At 40.9% G+C, this 18,803-nt stretch overlaps 1 protein-coding gene across 4 annotated transcripts in view; it reads left to right on the forward strand.

Annotated features, from left to right (window-relative positions):
* The window catches only part of C2CD3 (C2 domain containing 3 centriole elongation regulator), a 132,205-nt gene that overhangs the window by 61,049 nt on the left and 52,353 nt on the right, over positions 1 to 18,803 (forward strand). For all 4 annotated transcript variants that reach the window (XM_057316704.1, XM_026518082.4, XM_026518083.4 and 1 more), the window contains 5 exons: positions 110 to 233; positions 5,317 to 5,585; positions 5,728 to 5,817; positions 12,218 to 12,820; positions 15,659 to 15,997. In XM_057316704.1, the coding sequence (XP_057172687.1) occupies positions 110 to 233; positions 5,317 to 5,585; positions 5,728 to 5,817; positions 12,218 to 12,820; positions 15,659 to 15,997 (1,425 nt within the window). The remainder of the gene's footprint in view (positions 1 to 109; positions 234 to 5,316; positions 5,586 to 5,727; positions 5,818 to 12,217; positions 12,821 to 15,658; positions 15,998 to 18,803) is intronic.

The following is an 18,803-nucleotide window of genomic DNA, read 5'->3' on the forward strand; positions in this document are numbered from 1 at the left end:
CTTATTGTTCATTAGGGTGTTTATCCTCTTCCTTCTGATCAGGACTTGGGGTTTGGTAGAACAGAGACTCTTCCAACTAACCATTTTTTTTCCCTTTTGTCCTCATTAGGTTTACTGGATGTGGGCCTAAGGTACCGGCGTACTCCCAGGACAGCAGAGGGAGTTCTTGCTGCCCGAGCTGTCTCTATCTCAGTCCAGATTATCAGAGCCTGTGGTCTGCAAGCAGCAGCCAAGTGAGTCCACCTTAGAAAAGCAGCCCTCATCTTTTTCCAGTGCAGTCCACACAACATATGAGGCTCAGATATGCAACACTTGCTTGTGTACAATTTCCAGTTTATAAAGCACAGCTTCATTTTTTCCTTCAGAAAGCATGTAAGAGTATACGTGAGTAAATCACTTGCAAACTTTACTACTCCAGCTGTTATTAGCAACTTTGTTCCTTACCTTATTCAACAGTCTTATCCTCTACTCTACTCAACCACTCATTTACACAGGCATACCCTATAATCAAACGAAGCCAGGACCAATTGCTCCAACTCTTCTGTAATCTCATATTCAGTCCGTAGTACCACCTCCCGTTTTTCTAGCTTGTTCCCCTTCGGTCTGTTCTCAACACGGAAACCAGTGATCCTATGAAAACTTAAGTCAGACTTTGACACACCTCTACTTAAAACCCATCAGTGTCTTTTCATCTCATTCAAAGTAAAAGTCAAACTACTAAAAATGGCTATGAGACTCCACATGATCTGGCTCCTTATTATCTTTATGACTTTATCTTCTGCTCATCTCCCCTCTGCTCTTGTTGCTTCTGAACACACCAAGCTCATGTGCCCCTCAGGGAATTTGTCTTGCTGTTTTTGCTGCCTAGAACACTGTTGCTGTATATGAACAGCTTGACCCTCTCTCTCTCTCTTTTTTTTTTTTTTAAAGATTATTTATTTATTTATTTATTTATTTGTCAAAGAGAGAGAGAGAGCACAAGTTGGGGGAGCAGCAGGCAGAGGGAGAAGCAGGCTCCCCACTAAGCAAAGAGCCTGATACAGGACTTGATCCCAGGACCCCGGAATCATGACTTGAGCCGAAGGCAGATGCTTAACTAAAGGAGCCACCCAGGCGTCCCAGCGTGGCCCTCTCGTATCTCCTTCAGGCGTTTGTTCATACTTCTCTCTACCTTGAATGTTCTTCCTTTTGTCCACTAAACAAACTCCTGTTTTCTTTCGACTTGGCAGCTTCTTTGCAGCCTTCCTTTATTTCTTCCTACATGTAGACAGAAGTGGTGCTTTGTCCTTTGTCCCTTTTTTTTTTTTTTTTTGAGGATTTTATTTATTTATTTATTTATTTGAGAGAGAGCACAAGCAGGGGGAGCAGCAAAGGAAGAGAGAGAAGCAGGCTCCTCGCTGAGCAGGGAGTCCAGTGTGGGGCTCAATCCCAGGACCCTGGGATCATGACCTGGGCCAAAGACGGACAGCCAACCAACTGAGCCCAGGTGCCCCTGTCCTTTGTTTTTTAGCACCTTGGTTGTAGCCTGTATTACTCAGTTTCAGTGATTTGCATACATGAGTTTCCTGCACTAGGCTGTGAGTTCCTTTAGTCACTGTCTGAACTCTCTGCCCCCTGCCACCACATAGCATAATTCTAGCACATAACAGGTGCCCAGTAAGAAAGAGAACTAAGTCAGGGGCGCCTGGGTGGCACAGCAGTTAAGCGTCTGCCTTCGGCTCAGGGCGTGATCCTGGCATTACGGGATCGAGCCCCGCATCGGGCTCCTCCACTGTGAGCCTGCTTCTTCCTCTCCCACTCCCCCTGCTTATGTTCCCTCTCTCGCTGACTATCTCTGTCTCTGTCGAATAAATAAAATCTTTAAAAAAAAAAAAGAAAGAAAGAACTAAGTCATGCTTCCACTATAGACTAGTTCACTTTGGACACAAGTTCAAGAAAGAAGCAGGTAAGTGTTCCATAACTTTTTCCCTTGTTGTAACTTAGAGTCAGATCATTTGCCTTTAACTTCACAGACTGTAAAAACGAATTGAATTACTGCCATGTGAGATCTGACACTGAAGCAGCTGGTGAAATGTTCATCCTGGTTAATATTTTTTGTCACTAAATTCTCCAAATGGACTTCCAGTGTTTGCAGGAGAGCGTTTTGGTGTAAGTGTTAACAGGGCAGTTTTTTAATCATGTCATTCCCTCACATTAAAACTTTTGATGGTTTCCCAGTGTCAGTAGCAGTGGTCTAATTTTAATCGTGCATTCCTATTAACAGAAAAATAAAAGTTTAGCATACCCTCTGAATAACTACACATATATATATTTTTGTGTGTAAATCATCTTCATATACTACTATTTATTAAATGCATTATAAAATGTACAGTAGCATATACAGAACTTTAACATATGAGATAACAAATATAGAAGTTTTAATGTTTTCTTCCTATGCCCAGTAGTTTATCCTATATATAAACCCCCTGGGCTGTACACACTCTACTTTATTTAGGGACTACTGGTTCACAGGGTAGGCTCTAACCTGCTCAATTTGGCATTCAGAGCCCTTCTGAATCTCAGTCTTGAAAGAAGAGCAGAAGTTATCAAAATGCCCAGGAGAGCTGAAAACTATTCACAGGGAAGAACATGTACGAAGGCAAGGAGGCATGAAACTTCTGTCTGTGGAGTACCTGTTCTGTGTGAGCCCCAGCCAGGGTCAGAATCTGCAGATTAACCACAACTGAATTGGCAGAGAAGTACTTGGAGTTTAGATACTCAGTAGCTTTCTCATGCATAAGAAGCTCAGTAGTCCCTCTCTTTGGGGATCATAAAAAAAGTCAGATCACATGGCATCCAGTTTGTTGTAAGCCTTGCATTTGGTCTGTGTTACTGTTTCAAGAAGGAAAGGTTAAGAAGCCAGGCGAGTTGTAACACTACATTCTTCTGATAGTTTGGATAGTCTTCAGTCCTACAGAATATGAGACAGACAAGGTATAGTGGAAACAGAATTGCACTAGAAATTGGACCCCTTGGCTTCAAGTCCCACCCCTATCTTCCACTAGCTGTGTGTGATCTTGGTCTAATTTCTTTACTTCTCTGGGTCTAAGTTTCTTTACCCGAAAAATGGAAATTATGAACACCTCCCCTGATTTTATAAGGATCAGTATAAGAATTAACAAATATGAAGTCACTTTATAAATTAACTACTATACAAATGATTAGTTGCATTTGTATAAATAACTAACATTACTCTTATTAGCCAGCAAAATACAGTAAAATTAGGAATAGGTTTTACTTCGCCTCTTATTGAAGATAGGAATTCTTGGTATCCAGATAGCAGGTTCTCTGAAGTCAGCCTTCTCTTATCAGGAGACACCAACCCTCAGGGCACCTGGATGACTCAGTCAGTTAAGCATCTGACTCTTGATTTCAGCTCAGGTCATGATCTCAGGGTCTTGAGATCAAGCCCCGCCATCTGGCTCCCTGCTCAGCGGGAATCTGCTTGAGATTCTTTCTCTCTGCCCCTCCACCTGCTTGTGCACACTTGCTCTCTCTCTTTTTCTCTCTCTCTCTCTCTCTCTCAAAAAAAAAAAATCTTAAAAAAAAAAAGAGAGACACCAACCCTCATCTTAAGTAACAGTGATCTTCCTGAAAATACATTTTCAATGTCTGTGTCAACAGACCCCATCTTTCTTATTCACGTGAGTCTTTTAACTAACCTGATCTTTCACTGAGAATGAGTAGAAATTTCATGAACATACATGGGTTCATTGATTTGCTGGTGAAGTACTAGCAAAAAGATAATGGGATCAAAGGAAGAGAAATCACAGTCTAGATATAGATAGTCACTTGTTTGACAGCAGAGGCCCTGCAAAACTTTTTAAGTTCCACGAGGGTAAGAAATTGTAGTTATTTCACTACTCTATGTTATCTAGCTCTGAGCCCAATGCATGATACACACAGCAGATGCTTAGGAAATAATTATTGAATGAATGAATTCAAACTGGCTTTGGACCCATACTTTCTTTGCTGTCACTGCCATCTCTGAGAGTTATTTGTCGTATCCATATGCTATCCTTATTTTAGCAACGAGGACAATGAAACTTGGAAGAGTTTGAATAACTTGTCCAAGGCCACACATTTAATTAAATGATAGAGCAAGATTAAAACCCAGATCTGTATAACTCTAGATTACTACCTTTTACTAATACATATCAAGTATAATAAAGAAGGAACCCCTCTAAATCTGCTTTGCAGCTATGAGGAAATGCTTCAAAAAGAGGTGACCTCTTTGGGGCGCCTGGATAGCTCAGTTGGTACAGCATGCGACTCTTGATCACAGGGTCATGAGTTCAAGCCCCACGTTGGGTGTAGAGCTTACTTGGAAAAAAAAAAGATATATGAAAAGAGGTGACCTCTTTGCCTAAGTGTTAATTTTATACCCAACTTGGGGAAGTTGGGATAAGGGAGTTTGTCTCGTGCTACACCCATACACGAAAGACTTATGACTGTTTATGAGTATCAGTTAAAGATGGATAGGTTCTGTCTGTGTGTTGTGGTACATCTCTACTGAGAAAACAGCCCCAGAGAGACATCTGGGAACTGATCTGACACTTGTCACTGGGCTTGGCGTTTTCATGCTAAGCGTTAACAATCTCACAGAACAGCAGCATCAGATAAGGCTGCTTTGCAACCATGATGAAGTGAAACAAAATAAAGTTACTCTGTAATCTTGTCTGGATACAAACCAGAACAAGGTCATTATGAAAAGCACAAAAATACCTAAATCCCCCCATCCTGACCGCTGCTGCTTTACCAATTACAGCCTTAGCCTTATTCTAGTCCTCCCTCCTTCCTAGGTAAGATTCATTAGAACAGCAGTCCAGAGCAAACTCCCACTTCCTTGAACAACCAAATCGGCTAATGAGTCTAGTGCTATATAAGTCCTTTCTGATATCTTTTTACTAAAATTCCCCATGATTCCTCTTGGTATATGTTCTTTCTCATTGTATTGAACAGTAGAACGAGCTTGTTCAACTACCGTTGCTCCCTGGTATGGTAGTCTTTGGTCGAAGGTCATTGACAGTACAATGGAGTGTCCTTGGAGTGTCACTCTGGCAAACACGTGAATGTTGTCTTCCCCCACCCCATACACATGCACTATGATATTTAGATTACTAAGAAAGCACATTATGGCTCTCTCCAAAGCCTAGATAGGAAATATATGGTCAGTTAGTCTTCTTGGTGGCCTCATGGAAACGATGCAGATGTTTTCCAGGCAATCCGGCTGACTTCTGATACTGCCATCTCATTCCCATCCTTCTCGCCTTACAGGGCTCTGGCCGAGCAGGAACCCACTCTGCAGTTCAGTGCCACAGTCGGGGTCAATGCCTTTGTCACCACTCATCTCTCCTTCCTGCCCAAGGGAGAACAGCGCCGAACCCGCCCTGTAGCCTGTTCCTTCTGCCCTGAGTTCTCCCATCACGTAGAGTTTCCATGTAACTTGGTGACTCAGCACTGCAGTGGAGAGGCCTGTTTCCTGGCAGAACTGTTGGAATTTGCAGAGGTCACTTTTGCTATTTATCATGAAGATACCAAGTCAGGTGAGCACCAATGACTAATCACAATCCGAATTAAAAGGGACTCTGTTTTGTATGGTAGAGCTCTTCCTAGAAAATACGTGGTGAAATATTCCGCCGTTTGGTCAGTAAAGCACTAATTTCTCTTTTTTGTTTGATTTGACAGCTAGTGATATAACCAGTATCCAGTCATGCAGAGAGTATCTGCTTGGAGTAGTTAAGGTTCCCACAAAGGAGCTGCTGGTCAAGAGATCTGGTAAGGGTCCTCGATAATCACTTCCTAATTCTACCCCTTCTCATTTACGTTCCTATAAGAGATCATCTTGCATGGCTCCCTGTAAGATATGCAAAAGAAAACATCACCCCTAACAAATGCTTTTGTATAATCCCAAGTACCTTAAAAGTTTTCTGAGAAATATTTTACGTCCTCTCCTAATCATTTCAAAAGTCTTCTAACAAAGTAAAGTAGCTCAAAGCTTTGTACTGTCGTCTTACTCCAGGAAAGATGATGATGGTGATACTACCAATAATAAATATGGTGGTACCCATTACATTATAGAGCATTTTGTGAAATATTTCCTCAGATATTGTGTGAGTCTCATTATAACCCTACTTGGTGGGGACACAGGATCTTACTATTTTTATTTTACAGATGAGGAAACTTAGGCTCACAGAGTTTAAGTGATTTGCCAAAACCACACAACTAGCGAGTGGCAGTACTGGAAATCGAGTCCAGATTCACCTGTTCTTTGTCACTGTACCCTCCTCCCGCACTAAAGAAGGAATAAAGATAGGAGGTAATGGCCCAAAAGGAGACAGCCACCAAGGCAGTGTGGAAATAATGGTCCTGTCCTACTTACTGCTTGCTCAGTGACCTTGACCCTTCTGAGCCTCAGTTTTCTTATCTCATGAATGGAGGTGGTTAACCCTGACAAGTCTGCAAAGTAGGGGCTGACGAAATGGGATGTATAAAGTACCTGACACAAAGTAGGCACCCAGTAAATGTCAGCTTTCCTTCTCTTGCCCATCATCCTCCCTAGGATTGTGTAATCTGGTTTGCAGAATTCTAGCACACATCTCCCAGGTTTAATTGTGAGTTAAAATTTGAGCAGGACTCTCTAACACGTACTCTCTATGCCTGCCAGAGGACCGTCTGTGCAGCTTGGTATATAGGGTTTCTCACTTACGTCACTTATTTGTACAGTGTGGTAGCTATAATAATTCGGGCAGGTCTCTGAGCTTCCATTTTCTCGTCTGTAAAATAGGGATTATTATCCCAGTTATCAGGAGAATTAAGGGAAGTAATACATATGAAGCACTAAAAGTATATCTGACACACAGTGGATACTCCATAAAGAATAGCTTTTATTATTTTGCAGCCTAGTGCCTGGCCCTTGGTGTATTTTTACTAAGTGGCAGTTCCTTCAGTAGAAGACTTAGGACTAGACCCTAGGTCTCCTGACCCATGCCTTTTCCAGTGTATTTATAGCCCTTTAATCACATTTCACTTTTTTTTCCCTAAATGATGTGTATGTGTTTTAACGGGTTCAAGTGGAATGAATTAGGATGTAGGCAAGTTTTGTTTTATTTCCTCTCATTGTATTCCTCCTCTTCTCCATCCCTCATGTAGACACAGTACTGAATTACCCATTCTTAGATTCAGGAGGGCCTGTAGAGGCCTAATTTCCTCATTTTGCTGATGAAAAAACTGAGGGTTGGAGAAGTGAATTGGTGCCATATGACGCAAGTTTTCTTTTTTTTAACATACGGTGTTATATTAGTTTCAGGTGTACAATATAGTGATTCAACAGTTCCATACGTCACCCTGTGCTCATCACAACTACACTTCTTAATCCCCATCTCCTATTTCACCCATCCCCCCACCGGCCTCCCCTTGGTAACCAACAGTTTGTTCTCTATAGTTAGGAGTTTGTTTCTTGATTTGTTTTCTCCCTCTCTTTTTTTCTCCTTTGCTTATTTAGTTTCTTAAATTCCACATATGAGTGAAACCATATAGTTTTTGTCTTTCTCTGACTGACTTATTTCATTTCGCAGTATAGTTTCTAGCTCCATCCATGTTAGTGCAAATGGGAAGATTTTATTCTTTTTATGGCTGAATAATATTTCATTGTGTATATATACCCCATCTTTTTTTTAAGTTTTCATTTTAGTTCTACTATAATTAACATACAGTATTATATTAGTTTCTGGTGTACAGTGTAGTGATTCAGCAATTCTGTACATCACCCTCTGCTCCTCATGACAAGTACACTCCTTAATCCCTACCACCTATCTAACCCATCCCCCCACACTCCTCCCCTCTGGTAACTATCTCTTTGTTCTGTATAGTTAAGAGTCTGTTTCTTGGTTTGTCTCTCTCTCTCTTTTTCCCCCTTTGCTCATTTGTTTTGTTTCTTAAATTCCACATAAGAGTGAAATCCTTTGTTATTTGCCTTTCTCTGTTTCACTTAGCATTATACTCTCTAGCTCTATCCATGTCATTGGAAGTGGCAAGATTTCGTTCTTTTTTATGGCTGAATAATATTCATGTGTGTGTGTGTATCTCACATCTTCTTTATCCATTCATCTATCAACGTACACGACGTGGGCTGCTTCCGTATCTTGGCTATTGTAAATAGTGCTGCTGTAAACATAGGGGTGCAGGTATCCCTTCGAATTAGTGATTTTGCACTCTTTGGGTAAATAGCAAGTAATGCGATTCCTCAATTGTAGGGTAGTGCTATTTTAAATTTTTGAGGGACCTCCAAACGGTTTTCCACAGTGGCTGCACCAGTTTGTATTTCCACCAACAGTGTAAGAGGGTTCCCCTTTCTCCACATCCTCTTCAATACCTGTTGTTTCTTGTGTTGTTGATTTCAGCCATTCTGACAGGTGTGAGGTAATACTTCATTGTAGTTTTGATTTGCATTTCCCTGACGGTAAGTGATGATGAGCATCTTTTCATGTCTCTGTTGGCCATCTGGATGTCTTCTTTGGAGAAATGTCTGTTCATGTCTTCTGTCAATTTTTTAATTGGAGTATTTGTTTTTTGGGTATTGAGTTGTATAAGTTCTGTATATATTTTGGATACTAACCCTTTATCAGATATGTCATTTGCAAGTGTCTTCTTCCATTTAGTAGATTGCCTTTTAGTTTTGTTGATTGTTTCTTTCAGTGTTTCGAAGCTTTTTATTTTGATGTAGTCCCAATAGTTGACTTTTGCTTTTGTTTCCCTTGCTTCAGTGGACATATCTAAAAAAAAGTTGCTATGACCGATGTGAAAGAAGTTACTGCCTGTGTTCTCTTCTAGGATTTTTATGGTTTCAGGTCTCACATTTGGCTCTTTAATCCATTTTGAGTTTATTGTTGTGTATGGTATAAGAAAGTGTGGTCCAGTTTCATTCTTTTGCAGTTACTGTCCAGTTTTCCCAACACCACTTGTTGAATGGTGTCTTTTTCCCAGTGGATATTCTTTCCTGCTTTGTCAAAGACTAATCAATGTTATAATTGTGGGTTTATATCTGTTTTCTATTCTGTTCTGTTGACCTATGTGTCTGTTTTTGTGCCAGTACCATACTGTTTTGATTACTACAGCTTTGTAGTATAACTTGAGGTCCAGGGGCGCCTGGGTGGCACAGTGGTTAAGCGTCTGCCTTCAGCTCAGGGCGTGATCCTGGCGTTGTGGGATCGAGCCCCACATCAGGCTCCTCCGCTATGAGCCTGCTTCTTCCTCTCCCACTCCCCCTGCTTGTGTTCCCTCTCTCGCTGGCTGTCTCTATCTCTGTCGAATAAATAAATAAAATCTTTAAAAAAAAAAAAAAAAAAAACTTGAGGTCCAGAATTGTGATGCCTCCAACTTTGCTTTTCTTTTTCAAGATTGCTTTAGCTATTTTGGGTCTTTTCTGGTTCCATACAAATTTTAAGATTGTTTTTTCTGTGATAAATGCTATTGGTGTTTTGATAGGGATTGCTTTAAATGTGTAGATCTTTGGGTTATAGGCATTTTAACAATATTCTTTCAATCCGTGAGCATGGAATGTCTTTCCATATCTTTGTGTTGTCTTCAGTTTCTTTCATCAATATTTTATAGTTTTCAGAGTACAGGTCTTTTACCTCTTTGGTTAGGTTTATTCCTAGATATCTTGTTATTTTGGTGCAATTACAAATAGGATTGTTTTCTTAATTTCTCTTTCTGCTGCTTCGTTATTGGTGTATAGAAATTCAACAGGGGCACCTGTTGGTGGTTCAGTTGGTTAAGCATACAGTCTTGATCTCAGCCCAGGTCTTGCTCTTAGGGTCATGAGTTCAAGCCCTGCACTGGGCTACTTTAAAGAAAAAAAGAAAGAAAAAAATGTATCACTTTTCTGTACATTGATTTTGTATCCTGCAACTTTACTGAATTTGTTTATCAGTTCTACCAGTTTTTTGGTGGAATCTTTAGGGTTTTCTATATATAGTATCATGTCATCTGCAAATAGTGAAAATTTTACTTCTTCCTTACCAATTTGGATGCCTTTTATTTCTTTTGTTGTATGCTTGCCAATTTTACTTTTTTCCAAGAAACCAGCTCCTGGTTTCATTGATCTGTTCTATTGTATTTCTAGTTTCTATATCATTTATTTCTGCTCTAATCTTTCTTATTTCCTTCCTTCTACTAGTTTTAGGTTTTTTGTGTTTTTTTGTTGTTGTTGTTGTTCTTTTTCTAGATTAGGTGTAAGGTGAAGTTGTTTATTTGAGATTTTTCTTGCTTCTTAAGGTAGGCCTCTATTGCTATAAACGTCCCTCTTGGAACTGCTTTTGCTGCATCCCAAAGATTTTGGACCATTGTGTTTTCATTTGTTTCCATCTACTTTTATTTCTTCTTTTATTTCTTAGTTGATCCATTCATTGTTTAGTAGCATGTTATTTAACCTCCACGTATTTGTATCCTTCCCAGGTTTTTTCTTGTGGTTGACTTCTAGTTTCTTAGCGTTGTGGTCAGAAAAGATGCAGGGTGTGACTTTGATCTTCTTGAATTTGTTGAGGTTTGTTTTGTGGCCTAATATGTAATCTAATCTGGAGAATGTTCTATGTGTACTTGCAAAGAGTGTGTTCTCTGCTGTTTTAGGATGTTTTGAATGTTTTAGGATGTTTTGAATGTTTTAGGATGTTCTGCTGTTTTGAATATATCTGTTAAATCCATCTGTTCCAGTGGGTCATTCAAAGCCATTGTTTCCTTGTTGATTTTCTGTTTAGATGATCTGTCCCTTGATGTAAGTAGGGTGTTAAAGTCTGCTAATGTTATTGTGTTGTTATCGATTAGTTCCTTTATGTTTGTGTTTAACTGTTTCACGTATTTGGGTGTTCCTATGTTGGGTACATAAATATTTATAATTGTTGTATCTTCTTGTTGGATTGTCCCCTTTATTAATATAGAGTGTCCTTCTTTATCTCTTGTTACAGTTTGTTTTAAAGTCTGTTTTGTCCAATATCAGTATTGCTACTCTGGCTTTCTTTTTACATCCATTTGCATGATAAATTTTTCTTCATCCCCTCATTTTCAATCTGCAGGTGTCTTTAAGTTTAAAATGAGTCTCTTATAGGCAGCATATAGACAGGTCTTGTTTTTTATCCATTCTGAAATCTCTGATCCTTTCTTTCATGGTTTGCTGATTTTCTTTAATGATATATTTGGATTTCTTTCTCTTTATTCTTTGCATATTTATTAGTGGTTTTTTGATATATGGTTACCATTAGGTTTGCATATAACCTCCCCACTGTGTGCTCCAGGTGCTCTTCAGATTGCTGTTTCTACACTGTATGTTCTCAGGCTGTTTGCCTCCTCTCCAAGAGTAGCCCCAGTGCCCTCCGGACTCTATCAGAGCCAAGCATGCTGACCTTTAGAACTCTAGGCTTTAAGCCCCACTTATTGCAGAAACTCGTGAAATTTAGTCCCTCTCACTTTCCAAGCCAGTTGCCATGGGGATTCGTGTTCCCCATGAGCTCCCCTGTGTGCTAGTCTGTCTCTTGCCATTCTCTGTGGCCATGGCTCCCTCCCCACTGCAGCGGCCACAATCCATTTCTCTCCCAAACTGTGTCTCCACACCACCTACCTTCTTTGATGAGGCCTCATCTCTACCTTTAGTTGTAGAGTTTGTTTTGCCAGTCCTCACGTCAATTTCTGGGGTATTTAGGATGATTTGATAGTAATCTAGTTTTATTTGTGGTACAAGGTGAAGCCTGGGGTCCCCCAGTCAGCCACCATCTTCCAACCCCTCCATTTCACATTTTTTATAACACTTCTCTTTTCAAACTCTTCCAAAACCATTATTTCATTTGATGATTATAACAACTTTGTCTGGTGGGCAATATTAGCACTAATTTTCCTGTTTGTCAGGTAAGGAAACCAAGGCTGAGTGAAATTAATGATTTACCTAGACTGAACTGCAAGTTTGGGGCTGAGCCTAGGGGAGAACAAGGGTCTTTCAACTCCTAACCTTTGTTCTTCCACCTGATCTCATTGTCTTCCAGTAATCAGATGAAACAAACTCCAGTGTTCTGTGGGTATATGTTTTCTGTTCTGTCTTGGGCCAGGGTAATGGTGGATCTGGAGTAGGAAGTGGGTAAATCGTTTTACTCTTAAAACAACAATTGAAAATCTTATTTTTCTCCATAAGGGATCACAGGATGGTATCCTATCATTTTGCCAGAGGATGGGGCCCTGCCTCACGGTTTGGAGCTCATGCAGAAGATTGTGGGTGGCCTGGAGCTTTCAGTTTCCTTCACGCATCCTGGAGATAGAGAGCGGGTGTTGGAAGCTGCTGAGCTGTTGGGCTGGAGCTTTGAGAATAATCTGAAGAATCTTGTCAAGATGAATGAAGCGGAGCCAGCCATTGTCACCATATCCACCCCAAGGCTCTGGCTACCCATCCATTGTGTGCTTCTTGCCGGCCAGAGCCACGTTCATAAGAACACATACTGCTACCTCCGCTACAAGCTGTATGATCATGAGGCCTTCTGGACCCCTCTCAAGAAGCCTAAGGAATCTACAAACAAAAAGCAGGTCATGGTTACTTTCAAGGCATCCAAAAGAGCAGAAGTCACAAGGGGCCCGTCACTGCTTTGGTATTTCAGGGAGGAGAGGTTAGAGATCCAAGTGTGGCGGGCTTATGGCAATGACAGTGTGGAGAGGCCCCACCAGACGGACAGTTGGATTGGCTCAGCCTATGTGGACCTGGCCAGACTTGGGGAGAGGTCAGCAAGGACATTAACTGTCAGTGGTAAGTGAGGAACCGGCCTCAGCTCTTGTGGTTTGAGTACCTGCTCTGTGACAAGCACTATGGGATAAACTCCCTCAGACATTATTTTATTCGATACTCCTAGCAGTGCCGTGAGATAGGTAGCAGACCTATTTTATAGTCACGTAAATGGAGGCTCAAAGAGCTTAGATTACTACCCAGGCTCACAGCTGGTAAGTGTTTTTTTCCAGTATTGTATGCTAAAAGCTTAGTAATAATTTAGTAATGCTTCTTATAACTAAAGAATTTTCAAAAAGAAAGCACCACTAGCTGCTTAAAAGAGGGGCATTACCTAGTGACTATATCTTGGTAGGGTCACCACAGATCTAAGAACTGGCTCTGAACTTTGTAACTCTAGAATACATTCAAATTTATCAGATTTTTGCACCTAACATAGTGCCTAGAATATTGTACTCAATTAGTATGTATAAAATAAAAATCGGTGAATTGGGGGGACTATCTTTAACCTCATGTGTAAGAGCCTATATGATAATCTAGAATGCTAGTTTTTAAAATACACTGAAAAACATATCTGCTGATGACACTAGGATATCCTCTCTCTGGTCAGCACATCTTGAAATCATAAAGAAAACGTACAAGGTAATAAACTGGTTCACAAGGCAGAAAGGAAAAAGGTGTAACATTTTACAAGTGGAATTATGTGCTAAATGCTTTCTTTTAAACTTTTGTTTAGTACTTTTGTTCAGATACGTATACTGGGCTCTGGGAATTCAGAGATGAGTAAGAGATAGTCCATGGGAGAATAAAGAGGTAAATAAACAATTACAGTAAAGCATAAGAACTATGAAAAGGTTTTCTCAGTGGTATTGCAGAGCACAGGGATGTAACATCGCTTTGGTTCAAGGATGATATCTCTGGAAATGATGCTTGACCTGAGTTTCAAAGGATTTAGGAATAAGCCACGAAAAGGGAAGAATGATATTCTAAACAGGGGAACAGCCTGTGAAGGCCCAGAGGCATGAAGCAGGTTGATAGCTTTCAGGCACGGTAGGTGATCTGGCACTGCTGGATCATAGGATATATAGGATGGGAGATGATAAAGAGATGAAGTTAGAAAGGCAGACAAGAGTACCGGACTTTTATCTGAGAGCTATGGAAAGCTATTCTAACGGGGTCTGAATAGAAGAGTGATAGTTTTGCATTTTAGAAGACTCCACTTAGTAACGATAATGCAGAATGAATTTATGACCAGACTAGATTCTTTATAAACATGATATTTATTCACGGGGACACTCCTTGTAAGAGTAGTTGTTATTTCCTCCACTACACAGCTGAAGAGGCTGAATCACAACCCTGTGTAGCTCTCTTAGCCTTGTGCTCTGACCCTGTTGTTGAATAGGTGGCCCAGGCTAAATACAAACTGAGTATTTGGGTGATCATTCCAGATTCTCTGGTTTTCTCTGGACCCAGCAGGTGTAATTCTGGCTCTGTTGAACACCTCGTTAAATGCCATGTGCCCTGTTTTATCTGGCGAGCCTAGAGTCACTTCAGGGAGCCTGCAGAAAATGTCTTTGAAGTAAACACAGCTGACTTGAACCAAAGTTCATAAAGATGGGCATTTAACTTCACTCTGCTGAAGAAAGTAGGTTTGGAACAGTGAGTAAAGATTTAAGGATCAGAACTCAAGCACAAATAACCTCTTTTTATTGCGTGATACCAAAGGAAGTATTTAACTTTTCAGATTGTCCATTTCTCTCCTGCTTCTCCACCTCCCATCAGTCTAAGCTTTTTATCTTCTTGTAAACGGGCTTTGTACAAGGTGTGGCATTTGATGTACTGATTGAATGAGTCAAGCAGTCCATCCAGTTATCCACCCAACCATCCTTCCAAGTAGCTGTTGAGTTTCTTGAGGATAAGGATTTAGCGGTGTTGCTTTTGGATGGCTTCCCGCCTATTGCCCTTGCTTTCTGCTTGTGACAGTGATGATAATTCACACATTGCATCAGAAGAAAAGAGGTTACCTAAAAAACAGAAAAAGACGGGGAAAGCTCCATCTTACTGCTTCCTGTGAATCAGTTAACTCCGTTTTCCTGAATTGAAATGAATCTAATGAAGCAAACTTTTAAGATTCTGAAAGAATTCTTAGTGCCTTCTGCTATATAATGAAATCTCATTTTAACATCCAGGAAGCCTGTAAGTTCAGATCCCTGGGTTTAAATCTGCCACTTATTGGAAAAGTCACCTTGGCAGGTTACCTAACTCCTCAGATTCTGGCACATGAAAAACACTCAACAAATGCTAATTCCCCTATTTTTCTTTCTTGCCTCCTTTGCCGAAGCCTCCTACTTCATTTCCAAATGATCTTCAGGGCTACTGCCAGACATATTTAGTTGTTGAGGCTAAGCTGAGCACCAGACAGCTTCCTAAGAAGAAGGCCTTAGGAGAAAGTCTAAGGACAGGAGCCAGTGGGACATGTGGCAGAGAAGACAGGCCGCTCCTGCTTTAATAATAATCTTATTATTATTTCAAAAGGCTTCAGAATTCATCTCAGTCTGCTCACCCCCAGCACATGAATCTCTTCCACAACAACTCTGCCTGGTAGTCATTTGGCTTTGGCTTCAAATCCAAGCTCTTACTACTTTCCATTAATGGAGATAGTGTGCATGTTGCGGAGAAGGGAAGTAAAAATTCTCATACCGTATACTAACTTCACCGTTTCTTTTACAAATTGGTATATTGGGGCCTGTAGGCCCGTCGAAGGAGAGAGGACCACAAGCACTCTCAGTGAGTCATTTCCAAGGTTAGAGAGTGTTCCTGGTACCTGGTTGCTTGGGCTTATCCTCCTCTGTCCTCTTGCAGGTGTGTATCCTCTATTTGGACGAAATGCTTCCAACCTCTCAGGAGCTGCCTTGCGAGTTCACTTGGTTCTTTCCTCTCCTTCCCCACACCCTGGGCCCGCTCCTGAACTGGATTCTGTGGACTGCAGCAGCCACAGTGAGTCTGAGCTGTTCTCCAGAAGGAATGATGAGATTCAGCTCTCTCCATCACCTGGCCCCCAGAAGTCTTCTGCCTCCACCCAGGTCCCCTGCAACAACACCACAAGGGAAGTCTGCCCAGGCGAGGAGGGCCCAGCCAAGTTGGATGGAACTTTTGCAGTCAGTATCCTGGTAGAAAGAGCGATGCATTTGAGCTTAAAAGGTATGCTCTACTTACTTTTCCAGGAGCATGTATCTGACTCCTCAGGCTATAGTCCTGTCTTCACGAATCTTAGAAATCATGACAGAATCTGCAACAACTGTTAACAATCTTAATAATTATTATATTTCTCAAGCCTAAAGTTTTAAGCAACTTGAAAGCCTTTCTGAACTTAAGTGGACATTGCCAGTTATATATTAATTTTGCATATCATAAATTCCCCAGTCCAGAAACCTGAGTATCAACTTAGGTACTTCTCTTTTCCTTATCCACTCTCAAATCATCAAATTTATTAAATTGTTGTATCCCTTAAATTTCTCGTAGGACTCTTTTTTCCTTTCCATTGCTTCCAGCTCGGGCCCTCTTCATTATGTAACTGGGACCAAGAGTTCTTAACACTGGATCCCTAAACCCCTAAGGACTCAAGGATTAAAAAGTCAGGGTGGTGAACTTGGATAGGAAAATAATCACATCTGAATTTTATTAACCTCTAACTAAAATTTAACATTTCCTACAGTTATGAACGTAGGCACTAGACCCTAGTAATATTAGCAATACCTGTGATGTTGTCAGTAGTAGAAATCACAGATATTTTCATACCACAAATATCTTTTTATACCTATCATTACTTCAAAATTAAGGTAGTTGTAAAACCTATAGTTAGATCTTGTTACATATTAATAAAGCATATATATTTAGCAGGTCACAGCTTTTTTAGCATTTTGATAATAACACTAATATAATTTGATTTTTATGTAATCCTGTGTGTCTTATGTTATGCATTTTAAAAAAACACACAGAGGGGCGCGTGGGTGGCTCAGTCGGTTAAATGTCTGCCTTTGGCTCAGGTCATGATCCTGGGGTTCTGGGATCAAGCCCCACATCGAGCTCTCTTCTGCTCAGTGGGGAGCCTGCTTCTCCCTCTCTGTCTGTCTCTCCCCCAAACTCGTGCTCTCCTCTCACTCTCTCCCCCTCCTCTCTCAAATAAATAAAATCTTTAAAACACACACACACACACATACACACACACACACACACACACACACACACACACATTGGGGCACCTGGGTGACTCAGTCAGTTAAGCCTCCAACTCTTGATTTCAGCTCAGTTCATGATCGCAGGGTCGTAAGATCAAGCCCTGCCTCAGGCTCCACACGACATGGAGCCTGCTTAAGATTCTCTTTCTCCCTCTCCCTTTGCCTCTCTCCCTCCTTCTCGCTCTCTCGCTGTCTCTCAAAACACACACACACACACACACACACATACCCTGTTGTTAAAAGTAGAAGCCCATAGACCTCACCAGACAGCGAAAGGAGTCCATGGCACAAAGAACCCTTGCCTTACTCTTTATTCAGCCTTGTAATCTCTCCTAAAACTTTCTCTTTGCCGTCACCCTTCTCTTTTCTCTGGCTAATTCCAACTCCTCTCTTAAAGACTCACTGTTTATCAGAGTTTCCCTGACATAAAGGCTCCTTCTGTTGCTCTCCCAGCACTTTTTTGCCCTCTTTATCATAGCATATATCACATGGTATTGAAATTGTTTGCATGGTTCTCTTCTCTACTAGATACGAACTGTTGAAGAGCAAAGACCTTATTTGTTCACTCATCATCCCTTCAACAAGACTTGTGTAGTATTTGCTGTGTACAAGCACTGTCTAGCGTGCTGGGGATGAAGCAATGAACAAAACAGATAAAAATCGTGTCCATGTGAAGCTCACATTCTAGTAGGAATAGCTTCAGCTGTGTATTCACAGCCAATAAGTTGTATGTGTGTGACTTGGAGTAAGTTATTGTCTCCTTCTGTCTTGAATTTCTCATCTATAAGTGGTTGGAAGTAACACTTCTGAAATGTGTGATGGCTGTGTAGGGAGTCAGACAACCAAAGCCTTTTGAGCCCAGGTTTAAATATACATCTTTTTGTTTGGCCTCCCTACTTAGTTCCTATCATTTCTGTGTTGGCCTCTCTCAGTTTGTGCCGTTGTTGGAGCAGAAACAAAACTCATACCATAGTAACTGTTGTTTACCTTTCATTTCTTTCTTTTTTTTTTTTTTAAGATTTTATTTATTTATTCGACAGAGAGAGAGACAGCCAGCGAGAGAGGGAACACAAGCAGGGGGAGCAGGAGAGGAAGAAGCAGGCTCATAGTGGAGGAGCCTGATGTGGGGCTCGATCCCACAACGCTGGGATCACGCCCTGAGCCGAAGGCAGACGCTTAACCGCTGTGCCACCCAGGCGCCCCTACCTTTCATTTTTATTTCTCTCCGTACACACCATCGACAGGCGTTACTCCCAGGAGTATAAGCTACTATAATGACCCCTGAGGTTCTCATCCTTCTCATAACCTTTGAGACCTTGAAATGTTTTATCTCAGGACAAAGTCTCCTCCAAGTATAGTCCTTGCTTTATTGTATTAGAGATAATGAGATCCCATATGAGTCACAAAATTGGGAAATAATTTTTGCTTTTTTATTGACCCACCAAAGCAACCTATTTTTGAAAGTATAATGTGTAAAAACTGAATTTTTTAAAAGAGAAAAAACATGGGGCGCCTGGGTGGCACAGCGGTTAGGCGTCTGCCTTTGGCTCAGGGCGTGATCCCGGCGTTATAGGATCTATCCCCACATCGGGCTCTTCTGCTGTGAGCCTGCTTCTTCCTCTCCCACTCCCCCTGCTTGTGTTCCCTCTCTCGCTGGCTGTCTCTATCTCTGTCGAATAAATAAATAAATAAAACCTTTAAAAAAAAAAAAAAAGGAAAATCAATAGATGAATGAATTTAAGGAAAGCACTTATTTTTTGTAAGAATTG

This window comes from Ursus arctos, unplaced genomic scaffold, assembly GCF_023065955.2.
Source record: "Ursus arctos isolate Adak ecotype North America unplaced genomic scaffold, UrsArc2.0 scaffold_22, whole genome shotgun sequence".
NCBI lineage: Eukaryota > Metazoa > Chordata > Mammalia > Carnivora > Ursidae > Ursus > Ursus arctos.